Here is a 19,962-nt window from a genome sequence, read left to right as displayed (position 1 = left end):
CTGCACCCAGATTTCACATTCAACTTATATTGCTTTCCAGGTTCCTGGACTGAGCATAGACCCTTTGTTCTGCACGACTGGCTTTCTTGATGGGCAAGGGTTTATTGCCCCGACAACAACTAGATGTCTGTATTTGACACAAAATACTCTCTACTCCCGGTAATTCTCTATGTACCTACTAAAGTAGTGTCTACTGCGGCCACAAAGCCTCCAGTTAATCGGGTCATTTCTAAAGGCTAAGTGCAGGAAGGTGGCTTTCTCCTGAGTGTGTGTGTGTGTTGGGGGGGAGGGGGTGGCAAGGAGGGGTGGGACAGGAGGCTCTGCATCCACAGTTGTCCAGTTAGCTTAGTCAGCTTCTTGCAGAAGTGTCTTAACTTGACACCCTAGAGTATGTCTGTAGCAAAGTGTAGACCACTCATATGCAGTTACTAAATGTTACAGGTTGAGCAGTCTAACCTGTGGGATCCAGATCTGCAGTTTAAGGAATGAAGTACGTTATTTGGACCAAGGATTTGTTTTAGAATATCAGTCTCAGCAGGCCTGTGGTAAACGTGTCCAGTAGCAGCAACAGCCTATGAATGTGAACTCCCTTACTGAAATAGTTTGAATTGTGGCATCCAGATTCAATGCACAGGCGGAGGGTTTGACTCCCACCCACCATTCCTCTAACATGCAGTCTGCTATAGGCACACTCAGTGTAGCCTGTAGCTTCCATCAAAGTAATTGAATTTTTGACAACCCCAACCCAACCTGCCAACAGCTAGAAATCTGGTTTCTTCTTCTTCCTTGTCATGTTAACACTCAGGCCAGACTACTGCTGGGAAGTGGCGAGGAATGTGATGTATGTGTGGAACAGGTGATAAACTGGCCTACAGGTCAGAATCTCTCCTGCTGCTTGACTGGATGCTGTAGTGAGGTCACAGTGGCAGAAGAAATCTGAGGTGGGTGTTGTAGTTCCTGGTTTGTGGCATTCCTGAATTGCTGTGAGTTTGCTCAAGCAATACGATCTGGGCACTTCTCCTTTTGCTTTAGACCCTCCTATTGACAGTCCCCATCGGGAATAAAGACAACAAAAAGTAGGCCTTGATGAGACAAATGTTTTGTTTTCTTTTTTTCTCCTAAGTCTCTTACTAAAGTGGGTGACCATAGAGATGAGGGACGGGATATGACCAGAGACCTGTCATGTGACAAGTTCATTTGTATGGTATTGAGAAACAATCTTCATACCTTAAAAACTAGATTTAAGAAATTGTCTAGATAAGACTGAAGGCCATGCAAGCACACTTACAAACAAGCCTGAAGTTCCTGAGGTTGCTCTGGAATGAGGAAATGTAAAACCGCCACTCTTAAACCTTATGAGAAACTGTGAACTCTTGCACTAATTTAAAGATTGTCTTGCACTCCATTGTAGAAATGATGTTAAATGTTGAGATGCTGTAGGATTCCTTTATGGCCTCGAACTTTTTTATCCTGCATTTCCTGACTTGTTCAAGTAGATGATGTTCCAAAGACTGTAGTGCAGGGTTCCTGGTGTTAGAGGTACTTAAAGGTAAACTGCCTGAAATGGTTAGTGTTGAAATTGTTGTATTTCTGCTAGAGGGTCTGGCACTATTCTTAAAGGGATCCATCTTGTGTCCTGCAGAACCTGGCAGTGCAATCCTTGGTCTTAAATGCTGCAATAGAGAAAAGGGTCATAAGTAGGTGGCAAACAGGACTCTTCTATTTCAGATTTGAGTAGGAGCATGCACTCAGAAGAAAGATCTGCCAGCAAGTTCCTCAAAAATACACAAAGCCTAGATTTGGGGCATCAGTTTCACATCCGCACAGAAAATAGCGTTTACCTAACTAGAATCAAATGAGAATATTAATGGGAGCTTCTGTAGGTTTAAATAGAGGCCTTCTGAACTGAAGGTCAAGTTTACTACTTAATTCTTCAGTCTAGCAGTGTTCTCACATCCACTGGAAAGGTATTTCCAAATATTGGAGATGCCTCTTTCTGGGTATTTTGTTTGTGTGTTGATTTTTTTTTTTTTTTTTTTTTTTTTTTAATGTCCTCATTCGCGTTATACACTTCCAGACTGACCTCCAAGCTTTTCGTCTGCTGATGTAAGCCACCCTTGAGGCGACCAAATCTTCTTAAGGAAGGGGGATATCATCTTAAGTGTACAAACTGCCCGCCACCACGTCTTGACCCAGAGTGGCTATAATCATTGGACCATCTCACAAGACCATCCTGTACAAAGCCACTCTTTTTAACCCTTTGGTGTTACACCCTGTCTTGTCCTGCTAACCACCCTGTCGGGGGGGGGGGCACAGTTTCTCTACATTTATTTGTTTGCATGGGAGCGATTTAATTCCATCTTACAAACATAGATCACTGAATTCAGACTTGAAGGGGCCAGCTGGGGATATCCACTCTTTACATATTTCTCTTCTGCCCAATAAGGTAAAATAGAACAGCAGTTTATTATCATAACCCTGAGGATCTCCCACTTCCAGCGACCATCCAAAAATGATTTGTTCTGGGCTTACCTCCATACAAGTGTGGAATACAATGCTTAGCACCTTACCGACCTCTCCCCAGAACATCATAGGCATACAATGATATATATTCTATTCACAACCACCATAAGTTAAAGGTTTAATCATCTGCTCTCTCCTAATCTTCCCTTCTAAGGGCTCAATGTATTGATTGAGTAGTTAAGGAGAGAGGGGGCAACCTGCCTGGTCCCTCTTGTTACGTTAAAACTTGCTGTTAAGTTTCCATTCTGCAGAATTCTAGCTGACGGGGTCTTCTACATTTCCCATATTACCCTTCAAAAATTGTCTCCCAAATTGTAATGGCCTACAAGAGTATCTAGATAGTGCCAATTCAGCCTGTCGAACGCCTTAGTGACGCCCAACTTTATTATAGCCATGGGGTCCTTATTTACTGCCGCCAAATCGATGGTCCCTATTAATTCACGAGTTAAATCGTGCATAAATCTCCTTTTTTAAAAACCTTTTCTGATCTCTATCAATTCTCCAACAACTATTAACCAAAATGTTTGCAAATAACTTATAACTCTTATTTATAAGAGAAATTGACCTATATAACTCGCACATTAAGGGGTCTTTTTCTGGTTTTAAAATCTGCATAATCACATACTCTTCACGAGTTCGGGAGAGGGTCTCTCTCTTGAAAAATTCCAACATAATTCAAAACCGGACTTATTACATCCTTTAGCATCTGGTAAAACTCATTTTGGAACCCATCAGGCCATGCTGCCTTCCCCTTCTTGGTCTTACTAATCGTCTGCCGTACCTCCTCTAAAGTTATTACCTTATCTAGACTCTCCTTCTCCTCTTCTGAGAGTTTTAACACTGCCAGACACTCCAGCCATTCATTAACCTAAGACTTTATTGTCTTTGAATCCTTTATATATAGAGTACCAAAAAAGTCTAGGAAGGCCTGTTGAACCTACCACATTCTCCCCTAATCTGTTCCCTGTGGTCCTGCACTTTACCTCTCTCACTTCATTCCTCACTGAATCTGCCTTAATTTTCCACATCAGAAGTTTTCCTGCACTTTGGCTATAGTCAATCTGTGCTATCTTACTAGCCTCCCATCGGGCCCTAAACCTAACTTCCACAACAGCAGCCAAAATAGCCCTCTGTTCCTGAATCGCCTTCAACAGGGCCTCATTTATCACCTCTGGGTCCTGCTGATCCCTGAGTTTTCTTTCCGAGAAAGCAATCTCCTGCTCTAACTCCACAACTGCTTTCCTATGTTCCCCATTTTTCTGGTCTGAGAGGCTGATCAAGACACCCCTTATAAGGGCTTTGAGAGTCCCATACTACATGTAATGCATGTATTTAATATTGGTCTCAAACACATTCAACGGCCTGTGCTCTTAAAATCTTTATAACTTCCTGTTCATTTAATAACAAGCAATCTAATGTCTTTCTTAAACTTTTAGCAGCTTCTATCTTCAACTCCAAAACCACTGCTGCATGATCAGACAGATGGGGAACCAGATGTTGGACATTTTGTATATCTGCCTTAAGAGGTTGATCTACCAGGAAGTAATCTGTCCTTGACCGATGTTTATACTTCTTGTTGTGGAGTGTATATCCCCTTTCTACTTCTCTCCTCTCTCTCTCCAAATGTCAGACGGGGCAAGTGGTTTTATTAGGGACCTGATGTATACCAGAGACTTGGAGCAACCTGTGACCTATTATTGCTTGACCTGTCCAAAAGGTTATCCATCACACCATTGAAATCACCTGACATTATTGGATTGGGGGGGTCGGGTCTAACAACTCAAAGCATATATTTTGCAAGGGTTCAATGTCATCTGCATTTGGGCCATAGTAATCCACCAGCATGTATGTCCTTCCATATATTTTAATCCTTGCTAATCCATTTTCCCTTTCTTTCGGCCTTATAATCCAATATAAAAGCCCTTGACTGTTTCTTAATGAGAATAATCTCTCTTTTTGTGTAACCAGTTTGGTCCGTACATGCAATCTGCTGCACCCAGTCCCACAAAAAAGGTTAAAAAAATAAAGAAAAGGTTTGAGGAAAGAGTCACTCTTCGCTCTGGTGGTGGGGTCCAAGCAGGACCCCCCCACAGAGCTAAAAAGCATTTTTGCTTTCATTTTTGCTGCAGAATTGCAGGAGAAATAGTTACTTGTGCCCTAAGGTAACTATAACTTATGCACTGCTCATTACCCCACAAATTATGGCACTCATGACATCTTTGATAACATCGTTGATAATATCAATGTAATAATTGCAGTTTGACCAAAAAAAGTACATTGCAGGGGTGCGAGTTATAGTTCGCTTAGGGCACAATAATAGTTACTTGAGGTAAATCGAACTATAATTGGTGAATTTCTATGATTTCGTACATTTAAAATGAGCCTAACTATAACGTCCCTATAACCTTTGGTTTTTAAGTGAATATATATACTCTGTAATATGGTATTTAATAACATTATTGAATATTTTGAGGGATGGCCCACAGTGGATGAACTACTACGGTAAGAAATAGCCTAATATACACTGAATAAATAGATTGTTCCATGGTATTATTTCATGTTCACTTGCCTAAACAAAATACATCTTACCAAAACCAGGATGCAACAGGTTATATTTGTGCATTATATCAAAGTAATTCTTAACTGGAGTATTTGAGGCAGTAGAAAGTGTTTTTCTCATGTCAGATTTGCGATTCTGTGGTAGCAGGTTCGATTTGACCTTTGCGCTGCAGTAAATGTTTGATTATGCTTTCATTAGGAGAGTTGCTCGAGTTAATGGGTCACATTTATTTTCACTTCAATGATATATATTTACCATAGGATGAATTACCTGTGACCAGATGTGCCCTGTTGTATCGGTCCTTTGAAAAATTCTGATTTTGGAGAGGATGAGGTTGAAAATATTCCAGTCCTGTGATGTTACAAAGAAGGAAAGATCCAATATGGCTCTGTATGGAATACTTGTAAATCATTTATAATGTCCAGCACCAGACATTCATAGACTCAAACCTGACTTTTCCTTTTTCGGAGCATATGATTGAACAGACTAAGGGGGTTATTCTAACTTTGGAGGAGTGTTAATCCGTCCCAAAAGTGACGGTAAAGTGACGGATATACCACCAGCCGTATTACGAGTTCCATAGGATATAATGGACTCGTAATACGTCTGGTGGTAAATCCGTCACTTTTCCGTCACTTTTGGGACGGATTAACACCTCCTCCAAAGTTAGAATAACCCCCTAAGTGTTTTGACAGTATGTGTAGAAGCATCACACTATGTAATGCCTCTTGGCCCTGCCTTCTCCATCAGAAACAGTGCTTCTTTCTTGATGACACAAACAGCATACACTGTGCAAGTCAGCTCAGGCTTTTTTAGGTTGAACACTCAAGCGCTTTGACCTGTTGTAAGTCTTGTGGGCTTTTAACCCCGCCTACCTCATGCTCATCACTTTTCTCTCCTTTGTGGGCTTGCCTTTCAAAAATCCTTTACAATCATTGGTAAATGCTTTACGTTTGTCCCTCCTTGGGGAGGTTTTGTTACCGCCTTGCAGACTGACCCTGTTACATGGATAACTGCCCGATTGCCTATATGTTTGACTGAGCGAACTTTTGTCCTTTTGTGTGTCTACTTCGCACTCATGGCGGCCATGGCTCTTTGAATCGGCTCACTTATGTCAACTGTTTTACTTTTCATTTTCGATTGATGTGACAAGAAAATTCCAGTTAGGAATTTACAACACCAGTAGCTCTAACTCGAGCAAATGCGAGACACATTGCATTGCAAATGCTTGTTTTTCTACATACCATCATCTGTCTGGGAAAGACAATGAGAGATAGGACAAACAGAACACAGGGCATTGAGATGTCTGATTAACAATACTGTATTCTCTTGTTACTACGCTAGTGCTGGAATCGTACTGATAACTTTATATCATCACCTGTAATAAAAAAATAAAAAGCAGAGTACCGCTCGGACCTGTTTTGTATGTACATTGTTTCAGTTACTTTGTGCTTTGTTTGTCTTTAGGACACCGAAAGTAATGGAATTAAGTATTTTTCTTTTGTCTTTCACCAGCTGTTGGGAGATTGGGAAGCCCAGCTGAGGAGGATAATGAAGATGATCGCAGGAGGAGGGCTTTCTATCACAGGGTCACACACCTTGTGTGGAGACTATCTGTACAGTGGTCACACTGTCATATTAACACTCACCTACATGTTTATCAAAGAGTGTAAGTGGAATACAGATTTTGTTATATAAGGAGACTTGTATCGGGTTACAAAACAGTACTAATCATGCATACTTTTGCTACGTTTTCCATTATTGCAACAGTGAGTGCTGCCATGTTACTGATTTTGCTGGTTTCCAATTGTTAATTTCAATCATTTGAAGTTTGCTTGATTTCATTATTGCTCTTTTGTGATTTTTCATAATTTTGCATGATTCAGATGGGCCGATGTTCGTCTCAGATTTCTTATTGTGTTGTTTTCTTTTTTTTAATGTCTTTACTGTTATTTTGTTTTTTGAAAGAGACAAATCTAAGATACAGGATTCCAACCAGTTATGATGACCATGCTGTCCCCTGCAACAATTAAAAAAATCTTAACAATTGTAGCTGTAAAATTTAGGCTGTTAAAGAGCTCTGTGTGTGTGTTGAGTACATTTCTGAGGAGAATACTTTCTATAGGGTGAGTCATCATAGTACCAGCTCTAGCTCCTACCTTACTAGACCTATTCAATCAATAACTATAATTCAATTAGTTGAACATCTTCACCAATTAAATTTAAAGGAAAACACAATAGAGAAAAAGAAATAAAACATTTGGACTCTTGGAGTTGCAGTGGTAGGATTATAATGTATCAAAGTTCTCATCATCTAGTGGGAAAGGTCTGTTTGAGGGGGGGCTTCCCTTGCTGTAGATCTTCCTGTTTGTTGTCATGTTTCTGTTCCATATGTTTGGTGATAACATTGCTCTGATCTTTGTTAGAGGTGGTGCAGATGTGTTCAAGGACCCTCTTCTTGAGCTCACAGGTCGTGTTTCCCACATATGAGTTTGCATGGTCATTCAATTACATGTACTGCATATTTACTTTTGCATGTAATGTGCTGTTGTATTTTCCATGATTGGCCGTTTGCTTGGGTGAATTCTTTCATTTTAATTGCTCCGCACCACCACTAACAAAGACAGAAAAGCAATGCTGTAGCCAAACATATGGAACAGAAACATGACAGCAAATGGGAAGATCTACGGTACTGTGCAATAGATAAAATCGTACAGTCCAAGAGAGGTGGAAACAAAGAGAAACTCCTCAATTCTCAAAATGCTATGGCCCTGATTGACAGTCCACCAAAGCAGTGGCAAACCATAAAACAAATAAAGCCCAATGGCTGGAGGGGGAAACACAAAGGCCACTCTGTACTTTTTTTATTGTAGCTTTTTGAAAAATTGTGGGCATGAGTTTTTCTAAACAGATACATCCATCACACACCAGACCTGAAAATCGTAGGTCTACAAGAGTAAGGCCTTCATTAAGGTGCATATTTCAGTGTAATCTAGTTTGCCACGTACATCCATCTGGATAAATTTATTTTGCTGTCTGTTCATTTACTGTTGACTTCAAAAGATTTGCCATACAGTTGGCTTACTTAATTTATTATATGTCTTTAGGACAGCTTATCAAGCACTGTTGATATGGTTCATGAACACATCTTTGGGAACCACCCTCATACGCTGATCACCAATGTCATTGCCTATTAATGACCGAGTCACAACCTCATTGCTGTTACCAGAAGCACTTCTGGTATGCTGGACAGTTCTTAATTTTTCCTTTGTATGGTGTGCATGCAAATATAATTCACTGACATTTGGAGAAGTATGCAGGAGAAGTATGCAGGGTCAGATTGGGATCAAAAATAGGCTCGGGCAACCCTACATTAGAGACCAACATTCACACATCGCAGCCTTTCATGATACACTGCTGCATTAGTATTGGGGGACTCATTTTTGGTATGGTAAATTAGGCACTTTAAAGCTTATAAGGGGGTCATTAATATTGGTCAAGACTAGAAAAACTGCATCTTTGAAATCTGAATACTTACTTGCAGTGCTGATGTCTTGCACAACAAAGTGAGTTTATCCTTTCCCATCTAACTGTGTCCTAGACGCTGACCATCATAGAAATGTAGTCTAAAGCCAAGATGGAAGAGTGTAGGTGATCCTGCATTGGTCAGTCCTTGGGTTTTGGGGGGGTGGGGCAGGGAGTGGGATTGAAAGGTGAAATAGGTGGTCTCATGTAGTTGGTGCTCTGGGTCTGTAATTCTACTGGCTTGGGTGAGTTACAGAAAACAAACAGCTGGGAAACCCTGCAAGGTTTTGGGTAGGATGTTTGTGGTTGGACTCCTTCTTCGACCTTAGTAACTGACGTAGGCCCCTGAAGGCTGTGATTTCTTCCTCTTAGGCAGGACTGGAGGTTTATGGGATATAAGGAGTTGAAGAAGTGGGCTGTAGCAGTACTATGCTAAAGCATGATCTTCTGTCTACCCGGGGGCTGCGTAGCACTTGCTATTTCCAGTTGTGACCTCTAGATCCTGCTGGTAGTGGGCACTGCAGAATCCAGCTTGTTTCAGCTCTTTCTGGTGAAAATGGGCATTGAAATTAAGAGATAGGAAGGAAATCTTTATATTAGCACTTTTCTTCCCTCTAGACGCTTCTGGCTGGATAAGAGAGGGGTGAGGTAAGAACAGTAATAGTGACTTGGAGGATGCTTAGTGTAGCAGTGCATAATATGAAAACATGCCCATAGTGCTTGAGGGTGTAGTTTTCATTGCTAAATATTTGTGAATACACATAAATCCCTCTTCACCATTTGCACGCTTGCTGCAACAGTGAAAATTAAAGCACTGCTCTGAGGATTTCCAATGTTATGTTAGCGGAAATAAAATAATTTTCTGTTTAATTCTGTTCCTGTGCCTTTCTTTCTCTGGCTAGGTAGTAATCTCAACCTCTGCTGAGTAAGCATAATAGGAAGGACAGTGTGGTGATGTAAATGCCAGATAGAAATGTAGAGGGAAGATGGAGGTAGAGGCAGTGATAATGTAGAGAGATAGGTGAGATAAGGAGGCACATAAGGTCAAAAGAGAATGGCAAGGTGGACAGAAAGAATGATATTGAGAGGTAGAAAAGGGAGCGGTCGATAGAAAGGGACTTTGGAGTGAATGAGGTAGGTATATACAGAGTGATAGGGATACTAAAATGTTAAGAGGTGGGGTGCACAAAGGGATGAGGTGGAGATAAAGGTATTGTAGGAAGAGGGTTCAATTGGAGAGAGCTATAGACAGAGGACTGTAAAGGTAGACAGGCAAAGAGATGAGATAGCAGTACAGAGAAATGCATAATAGAGACAGTGGTGAGGTATACAGAGGGCAGAGCGACAAGTTTAGCGTAGAGAGATAGGTTTGGTAAAGTGGAAAGTGAAGAAGAGAGAAAGGTAAATTGAAAGAGATGAGTATCGGGTAAAGAGTTTCTTTGTACAGAAAAGAGATGAAGTAGGGAGACAGATGAAGTAGAGAAAGAGGGATTCAAACAGAGGAAGAGTGAGAGTGTGTGGAAAAGCCCGAGAGGTGACGTAGAGAGACATAAAAAGAAAGAGGCAGAGAGGTATATTATAAAGTTGTCCAGATACAGATTTGAAAGAGAGTGAAAAAATGCAATGATAGTCCAAGAAGAGGTCTAGTGGTAGAGAAAGAGAGCTAGTAGCAAAGGAGTACGTTTGGGAGAGATGTGACTTAAGAGGAGAGAGAGGTAAAAATAAGTGGAGAGGTGAGACAGTGATCAGATGAGGTTAATTGAGAGGTTGGGTACTGAGAGAAAGAGAAATGTAGGGGATAGAAAGATTGAGTCGTGTATAAGACAAAGTAGAGAGAGAAAGTCTAGAGAAGGAGTGGAGAGATAAAGAAATAGATACAGTTGAGAGAGGGGCACATTAGACGGAGGAGGTGGACAGGGCAGCACAATGAAAATTACAATGATGTGTTGATAAAGGGGTGCGATGGAGATGGAGTAGAAAGAAAAAGATGTGGAGGTAGACACAGATAGTGGGAAAAAGAGAGAGAGGTGGTGACAGGTGTGACATAGGGAGCTGTATATTAAACAGAGCTGAGGTAGACTAAAATGTGGTAGAAAAAGCTGCAATAGAAATTGAGTGTTAGATTAATGGAGGTGTAGAGATCAATGAAGAGATGGGGAAAGAAAGCGGTGAGGTAGAAGAGCTGGAGTCCAGTAGGGGAGAGATCTGAGAAAGAAAGATAAGTGAGGTGTAGAAAGTGTTATAGAGAGTAATACAATAGGTAACATAAAGGTAGTGAGAGAGTGGGGGGAAGGTAGATCTGTGATTTAGTGACTGGTGAGCTAGAGAGAAATGAGACATAAAAAGATCTGTAGAAAAAGAAAGGAAATAGCCAAAAGTGAAGTACAAAGTAAACATAGGGAGGTAAGGTGAAGAGTAAGTTAGAGGGAGGTAGACAAAAAGTAGAGCTCAGTAAAGACGAGTGAAGGCAGATACTGAGTGACGCTGGAACAAAAGTTGGGTGAGGAGAGAAGGGTAGACCGTGGAGAGACATGGACAGAAAGAGAGGCAACCGAAGAGAGATAAAGATTATTATAAAAAGTTAGAGATGAGAAAAAAAGAGTGAGGTTGTTATTTTCAGGAGGGCGTTGGAAGAGGGATGACTTAATAGTTGTCCAAATTGTGCATTCCTTAAAACATCTCTGGTTGTTTTATTGCTTGGAAAAGCTGGAGAGTGACAAAGGTGGCCCAGCCATAGGGAGGTGAGGTCTTACTGTTGGGGAGGGGAAGAACATCATCGAACATTGCTAAGACCCTTATTAGAAATTCAGATATTGTCTCAAATTATTCCAGTGTGTTTAGAAGTCTCTTAGCTGTCCTACATTTAAAGTGGAACCTGCTTAGAAGTGACAGTACTCATTGAATGTGTTGTAAACAACCTTGTGTGCTCCAAAGGTTGGGGAAGGGGTCTACTTAGTTTGGTTCACGGTTGAGTTCTAGGGCATAAGCAGCAATGAGTGTACAGGCCTTGTTAACAGGCAGTGGCCCATGAAAGCTCCTAGTGTATGTTGGCTCTTACTGGTAATGTGATCCAGCAAAAGGGCACAGGGAGTCATGGTTGCATGTGACATCTGGTGTGACCTGCCGGGTAAGTGTTCTAATAAAGGCAAAACTAAATCATCCTTATGAGGTAGGAATATTGGGTACTCTTCAATTGGATAAAAGGGACATTTGAATACACAGTGCTTACAAAAATGTACAGTGAAGCACTGTATTAAAGCCATCTTCTGCAAATACACACTAGAGATACTCTTACCTGTTTATCATGTGTAGTCCCCGGTGCAGAGCTTGCATCACAAAAAATGAAAACACACCACTTGTACACCCCCACTGAGGAAGCACAGCCAGTGTGACACATCACAAAATTCTCTACTGCTCACCTTCTTGCACTCTCTAACTCAGCAGTGCGCCTTCTTTGTGTTCTCATTTTTACTGTCTCTAATATCTTGACCTCTCTTCCACTCACCCATACTACTCCTTGTGTAACTTTCTCTCATCTACTATTACCACAATTGTAGTCTTACCGTCCAGCACTTTATTTCTAATTTTCTCTCTTTGTGTCTTTCTGTGCTTCTTTCTCTTTCCAATTGCCCTATCTCTGTCTTTTCCTCTCTCCTAGCCCCCACGTCTCTGGCTCTATCTCCTCCCTTACAGCCTCTTCTCTACCCTTTCTCTGCCCCCTTATCCTTTAACTTCTCTATCCTAGTCCTCCCTCCTTGCCTCCTCGCGTAGGCCCAAAGTCCGTGGGCTTTCAGTAACAGCACTGCTGCAGGGCATGTGAGTGAGCCTGACGGGCTGGGGCAAGGCAGTGCAAAGCAGTGTCCTGCAAGGAAGAGTGTGTGTGAAATGGCCTACCTCGTCTGGGCTCCAGTGAAGCTGTTTAAGGCACCATAACCCCCGCACTCGGCCCACTCCCATTCGTGCAAATTCCACATCTGTCTCTGAATAAACTAACACTAGCCAGGTGCTTATATTTTACTGGGGGACTACTTGGCCGCAGTTTTATTACATGCATGGATTCTTACAGTACATCATTAACCTGGTAAATCACAGTGGTCAGTCCTATTTCGAGACGACAAGGCCATAAACATTATTTACAGTGTCTCAACTCATTCTTAGTGCCACAGATAATTCTTGACATAATCATAAATCATAACTGGGAGATATGTCATAAATCATGGTTGATAGGCCATAACATCATCTCTCCAGTACATCACTCATTTTGACATGATCATAAACACATTGCTGCCCAATAGGTCATAAACATCAACGGTTGACATGTCCTCGGTCATCTCTGCCATACGTCAATCAAGTACTTGTCATTTGCTTGTCACAATCCTGCCACCTGTTATTGTTGAGGCCATCTTCCATGCCGTTTTTTGGGGTCATATAGTTTTTGTTGGTTCCTCCTCTGATTGTGAGGGGGTCATCCTCTTACTGCCGTTAGGCTCAACTTGCTGCCTTGTCCATTTTGTGGCCTGCTAACTTGTGGGCCTGGGCTGCGAGTACTGTGCTCCGCGTACTCCCTATCTGTCTACTTACCCTGCCGTAAAGCATCCCAAGGTAAGTGGCTTTCCTCTGGCACACCATCCTCCGGTGTGCCTCCTTTACCAACCAGCATACCCTCTTTACCGCCACGCCGCATGAGGGGCTCACCTCCCCATGTGACTCCCCCTTTTATACTTTGACGTTTTGCTCTTTCCTCCACTCTTCAGTGCAGCTCCGCCATTGGGTTTCATTGTTGCACCTCAGTGTCCCGGCTGTCAGGCCTCCCAAGGATCACTGTTATGGCAACGCATTCCTTTCTGCCGGCCTAGCGGACACTTTTATGCTTGAAAGACTGTCTCTGCCACCCTGGCGGTGGTCTCCCGACCTTTTACTTCTCTTGTAAACCCGTACTCATGTCTGGTACTTGCTAGGCAGTAGGCCTGGCTGCTACGCTGCTTCACCAATGTGCCCAAAGTTCACTGCCCCCCCATTTGTCAGCATGGAGGAACACACCTCCATGACTGGAGTGCCAGGGACCCTTCCTGTGGTCACCCAGGGTTCTATCCCCGACTATAGGTAATAGTTAACCAACAGTGTTTGTTCCCATCAGGCACCTGTTGACCCTGATACTCCGTTCCCTGGTTGCCTCGCCAGCTGAGTCCTAATGGCCAGCTAGCTACTTATGGAATCAAGCTGTGTCCTGTCTTCTTCTCAGTTACTTCTGCCATTCCTAATATTTATTTTATTTTGCTTTTAAGTCCTGCACATAATCCAGTCTGGTTTTAGCACTGTTTGAGTCTCCCGCATATTGCTTAGAGACCGTGAAACCCATAGCTATCCCTCAGTGTATAGGACATGTTTCCTAACATAATGAAGGACTCCCATGTGTAGTATTCTAGCTCTGGGTTTAAAAGTTACCCATTAAATGATGTAATTGGCTGTACCCAGAGGATGTCTTTATACCCCCCCCCCCTCCCCAACCTTTCTTAACAATCTTAAGATAATTATAGCTTGGGATGTCTTAGAGTTCTAAACTATACCATGCAGTTTGCATGCAGCCCTTTCATTCTACCTTGATTACCATACCGTAAGTGTCCTCTACAAATCGACTGGCCGATCCCTGTTGCGTTGTCCGCAGATACTCAAGTGTTATCAAGGGAAAGCCCTTTAAATTAATTGGGGTGCTGGATTAGCAATACTAGCCATGTTTGTGGGAGATGGTGAAATATGTTGAGCTCCCTTTGTAATCTTCCCCATATGTACTGAATTTGCTCTGCTCTGTCCTCACGGTTATGTGCAGGCATGATCAGATCCTCTTTATCCTCCCAATGTGTTGTGTACCCTTGCGGATGTCATAAATGAAATAAACAGTTGTGACAGTCAAACACTTATTTTGGAGTAGGGCTGCAGCACACCGTCACCAAATGACAACAGTTGCTTAACTAACACCCATAACAGCTCACTCAAAGTCCAAATATTTGTGACCGTTAACCTCTCCAGGGTGGCATGTGAGCATTTGCATGCATACCACCCGCTGCAGCAATTGAGGTGGCGGACCCTGCATACTTGCAGATTACCTCAAATTGTTATATGGTACCTCAAAGCCCTGAATTGCAGCTGTCAACAGGCTAGCCCGGTCTGCGCAAACCTCTAGACATATCTTTGGCAGTTTTTGCAACGCAAGTTCGCCCTAGCTGTATTGGGACACTTTTCCTGAGCACTCATTATCTAATACAAAGCATTGCACTTATAAGCATTGGGAGATTAAATAGTTGTGCTTACAGTTAAGTCAGAAATTACGTGTCAAAGAGAGGTTAAGTAGGAGTGCCCAGCATCACAAGACTCTCTCACTGCCTTTGTATAACATTTATTGCCCCTCAAGCGAGCAGAGACTTCTATACTCCATGATTCACTACATCAATCCAGCCTTCTCCCAACAGAAGGCAACACTGCACGAGTAGCAGTCCTGTAGGCCTTGTCACACCAAAATAACCGGGCGTCTGTCCCAGCAGATAAGCAGCTAAATTAGACCAAACATTGCAGCGAGATAACACAGCTTAGTGGCCAACGGTCTCTGGTGCACAGGTTCACATCCCAGTACAACAAATTTAACTTGCTCAGTTCGATGTCAGCAGTCCTACAACTGCCAGACTACAATAGCATTGTAGAGAAAAAAAAAATACCCGTAAGAGGCATAGATGGTGAGGGGAATGGGTTGGGGTTATTGTTACGTAATGCCCTCTGGCAGCGAACACTTTTTTTTTTTTCTTCCTTTCCTCAGCCTCTTCCTCAACTCCCCTTCACTCCTTGTCACCTATTTCCCATAAGCATGCCAGCAGTCATCTCTTTCTTCCCCCAATAGTGCTCATCTCCACATCACCTCGCAGGAAACTTGGACATGTTTAAAGTACTTCACACAGGGTCCTTCCACCCTCTCTTACCCCCCACCCACACTGATGGGAGGTGGTGAGTAACTATCAATTAAGAGATAGAGCCAAGTAAGCCTTTAATCATCTGGAGGTTACATAATAGCAACAGTCCTTGCTTACCCAGTTTTTTTTATGGTGCTATCCATCACCACCATGCCACCTAATGAAGTGGTTCCCAACCTTTTGACTCCTGAGGACTGCCACTGAATCACTACTGGATGCCGGGGACCCCCAAGCAATTTGTACAATTTAAATTTCAAACATTAAAACAGTTATTCACAAAGAATACTAAAAAAAAAAAGTACACACCAAACAAATACCCGAATTACTAAAGATATAATTATTTTATGTTTATAAAATCTGCAAAAATCGATTAAAATTTTAATGGGAAGTTTGGCGATGCATCTTGGCCACTAACTTTTCAATGTTTGGTTTTATGTAGGAAAGCTGACTTTTCAGGTCAGAGTCTACATTTCCCAAGCAATTTCTGTTTTTATTTTTTAGGTACATAAGATCTGAGAAGATTTTTTGACATAAATGTGTTGAGGAAAGGAAATAAAACCATAAGGGCCTCATATCTCCACAGCGTCCCTCACGTAATTCATTTGTTTTATAGCACCTCGCATACCAGTGTAGGGTGTTGGAGCACTTTACAGGGGACTAAAAGGCGTAGGATTCATATGTGATCAACACTGGTAGGCATTTTCTAAGAGTGCTTGGCCTGGAGAAGCACAAACTATAGATTCAGAATATAACACATTGGTTAGTATTGCTTTTAATAATAGGAATGTATTTCTACACAAACAACCCATTTTTAGCAGCATAAGGTTAATGAAAGACTGGGAAAAAACAAACTTTCTAATTTGTGCCATGCAGTTTGGATGCAACTCTGACAGTTCATAAGATTACCATTGTAACTTATAAACTGCACAGTAACACAAGAATCTCTGTGACAAAATTAGTAACCCACTGTGCTATTCACATAAAATACTTTTCTTTGCATGATACACGTTTTTTTGCAGCAGGCATAATAACCACCTGCGCTACCATAGATGAGACAAGACTGACACTAGACAAAACTACCTCTCTCCAGCAAGAACATTAATCACCAGAGTTATCTTTACGTTTTTATTTTTGCCCGAAAGCGGAAGGTTTTACAGGGAACTTTGCAGTGCTTTTAAAACTGATGCACAAATAAAGTCTTAAATATAAAAGCAAGCACGTATTTCTGTCCAGAAGCCTAGGCCTGCAGACCCCCTGGGAATGTGTCAAGGACCCCCGGGGGTCCGCGGACCACAGGTTGGGAACCACTGACCTAGTGTTTAATTTGTGAATAAAATCATACAGTTGCCCAAAGCTCTCCTTGCAAACATGTGGCTGCTCTATTTACATGTGCGAGCTCAGAATACTGAGGCAGCGTAATCCTAAAGCCAGCTTCTCAGATCCAGATATAGCCACTCCCTGCCCCTTCAGCTCATCCTTGCAGCTTTCTGCTTTCTCCCTTTGTGAAGCTTTTCTGTTGTTAATTGCTCTGCCTTTCCCCTATGTGCCTTTTGCTCGCAATAATTGCCTGGCTTCATGCCGGCCCTCTTGCCTCCCCGTATCCACCAGCTCCAATTTAGTTCTGAAACCACCCAAATGACCGATTCTGTGACCTTTATTAAAAATGTTGCGGGTGTAAATGCTAGCGCGCCTGGTCCTTAGTAAGTAAACTTACAAGGGGATACGTATAGGTCGATGAACCTTTTGGATCGCATGGAGTATCCTAGTCAAGTGTTAGACCAGTGAACCATTAATTTTCACTATAATCAATGTAGAACATTTATGAAAACCTTATCTAATTAAATACCATCACTCTCAAGAAGGGTAATCGTTTTTATTCCCTATTAATTACAATTCTTAATAAAACCTTTATTCTACTTTATTGTTAGTAGAGTTTATTAATCATCACAAAACAATTGTTCATCAAGAAAATCTCCAGCAACCAAAGCACAACATAAGTCAGCAAAATCTTTAACAATCATGGAATAATTCAGCAATGCAATTCAGTCAGTCAGTTGTCACCGTTAGTCACCCTTGTCAGCCTACCTAACCCAGATTAGCATCAGCATGTGGGTCTTCATGCAAAAACAATTTAGCCAAAAACATGAATTTGAAAAAATCTATCTAAAGAGTAAAATATTTAAAACAGAACAGTTGGTACCTAGAAGAAAAAGCACGCATTAGTCAGTCACATTATTATAGCTACCTATCCAAGATAGATCAGCAACAAGTCAGTCTTCATCTCCAGGTCATCAGCAAAGTAGCAGGCTCACAGAGAATAAGCCCAATTAACAGCACTTCGGACAGCGTCTCCTGACGTCATCAACGCTCGCCTCTCCGCTCTAAATTTCCTTCCCTTGTCATGACTTTTTATTAAGGTCTCTCAGTCCATCCCACTAATTGCTAATTGTCAACCTTATCGGAAGTTAGGACTCTAACCTATAGTTTTTGTTTACCACATATACGCGTCAATTCAGGATTCAAGTTCCATTAGTTTGATTGGTTCTTCTGTCGATGAGAACATCACCCAGCTCTTCAGGTAACAAAATTGTTGCTCACAGTCTTTTAGTCAGTGCTTCCATTGTTCAAGTCCTGGGAAAGTACGTTTAACCTACACTACACATAATTGTATCAGTTTGTCCTCATCATCTCCTGTCCACTGGTACATTTGCAGAATTTTCTAGCAGAGCGCTCTCTCAACTTTGTACAGTTCAAGGTCCTTTTCTCCAGTTCCAGTCCTCGGCAGCTTTGTCGCGTCTCCATGTTATAGCAAGCAAGGCCCAGCGAAGACCAGGCCTCGAGTTTGGCTAAGTGAAGAACACGAATTATCATAAAACATAGGTTATACATTCAATTATGACATTAATATGTTTTTTAATATATTTTCTCATTATTTAGCATCTTGTTAATACACATGGTCGCCACTCCCCATGGGCACATTTCACCCATGCACGTTATTTTCAAATATTAGTTTCTTTATCAATATTTCTCATTAGTATTCATACGCAAATCATTAGAAATTTCTCATTTTAGCATTTCTGCTCAACAGTCCCTCCTCTGATGACTAAATGTCATCACACCTTTCTCTTGTCAATCATTTTACAAATTGCGTTCAGCTACATTTTGATTTCTCCTCCTCATATGTTCCCCTATAGATTCTTCTCCTGTGTTGTTCTTCCCTCCTCTGATCATTTGTGACCCTTCTTAGTTTTATTTTCTGCCATAATTTACATGCCCCCCATAAGCCTATTATGACAATGATCACAATTAATATTCCTTGGACAATTTTCCACAATATCCCTCCTCAAATTTGACTAAACCAATTTCCCACTGTAAAAAAACAATTTCCAACCTTTTCCCAAACTCCTGGTCCCTTCAGTTCTTTCAAATCCTTTCTTGTATTAGTTAAATTAGTAAGTAGATATTTTATCTCTCTCAGGAGTGTATGAACAACATTAATCATTTTACAGACTCCTCCGTCCTTCGCTAATATTATCTCTAACGCAAGCCTATTTTGAAGTGTCCTAGCCCTATCCGCAGCTAGTTCAGTGTTTAGTGAAAGTATGGCTCCTGTAAAGTTAGTTAGCATATTATCCACAATGGTAGACAGTTTTCGTATCTTATTTGCATTCAATATAACTCCCACAGAAGGAATTATTGCTCCAAAAATATCCCCTACGATTGCAGAGGCTGTTTCTCTCTTTTCTCATCTGGTGTAATTCAGTCATTTTTTGGTATCTTTTTCAGATCATCTATTTGATAAATCTTAGGAAAAACTATTCCCAAGTAACATGTTCCATACCATCCTCTAGGAAGACGGTAATAAGCATTAAGTCCACAAATATAATAAATTCAGGACTCATAGGGTTTGCACCATTCAGCATAAATGTCAATTTACTCAAACAAAAACACATGCCTACATTTACACGTTCCCACATATAGTGTCAGTGCGTGATTTTGGCCTATGTACACAAAGCTTCCCACATGCAATGCATCTAAAGCTAATTTCCCTTGTGTTTTAATAGCAGTGTAAGCATAATCATTCTTGTAGGTTCTTTTCTCCAACCCTTTTTCTAGTTTCTCTTTTAGGGCTTTTCTCCTGTCGTCAGTATGCCCAATAAAGCTCTTCTCCATAGTTGTTAGTAAGCAGGTTAAATTGTTACGATGCGCATAATGGCTCAAAGAATCCTCTAATACTATATCATGATCCTTAGCTATCTTACTCAAATATCTAATTATAGGAACCAAGGAAAATACATCATCTTAATTTGAATAAAAATACTGTATATACTGCTGATTATAGAACCTGGTTAGTAGCAAACTACAAGTTGTACCGTAAGTCAGAGGTAGACTATA

The 19,962-nt window shown here is 41.4% G+C and overlaps 1 protein-coding gene across 7 annotated transcripts in view; it reads left to right on the top strand.

Moving 5' to 3' along the window:
- Positions 1 to 19,962, top strand: part of SGMS1 (sphingomyelin synthase 1) — a 668,505-nt gene that overhangs the window by 610,680 nt on the left and 37,863 nt on the right. For all 7 annotated transcript variants that reach the window (XM_069239879.1, XM_069239881.1, XM_069239884.1 and 4 more), the window contains one exon: positions 6,599 to 6,752. In XM_069239879.1, coding sequence (XP_069095980.1) covers positions 6,599 to 6,752 — 154 coding nt within the window. The remainder of the gene's footprint in view (positions 1 to 6,598; positions 6,753 to 19,962) is intronic.

The sequence above is a fragment of the Pleurodeles waltl genome, chromosome 6 (genome assembly GCF_031143425.1).
Source record: "Pleurodeles waltl isolate 20211129_DDA chromosome 6, aPleWal1.hap1.20221129, whole genome shotgun sequence".
In the NCBI taxonomy this organism is placed as follows: Eukaryota; Metazoa; Chordata; class Amphibia; order Caudata; family Salamandridae; genus Pleurodeles; species Pleurodeles waltl.
The sequence above is the reverse complement of the archived record's forward strand: the minus strand, read 5'-3'. Positions and strand labels throughout refer to the sequence as shown.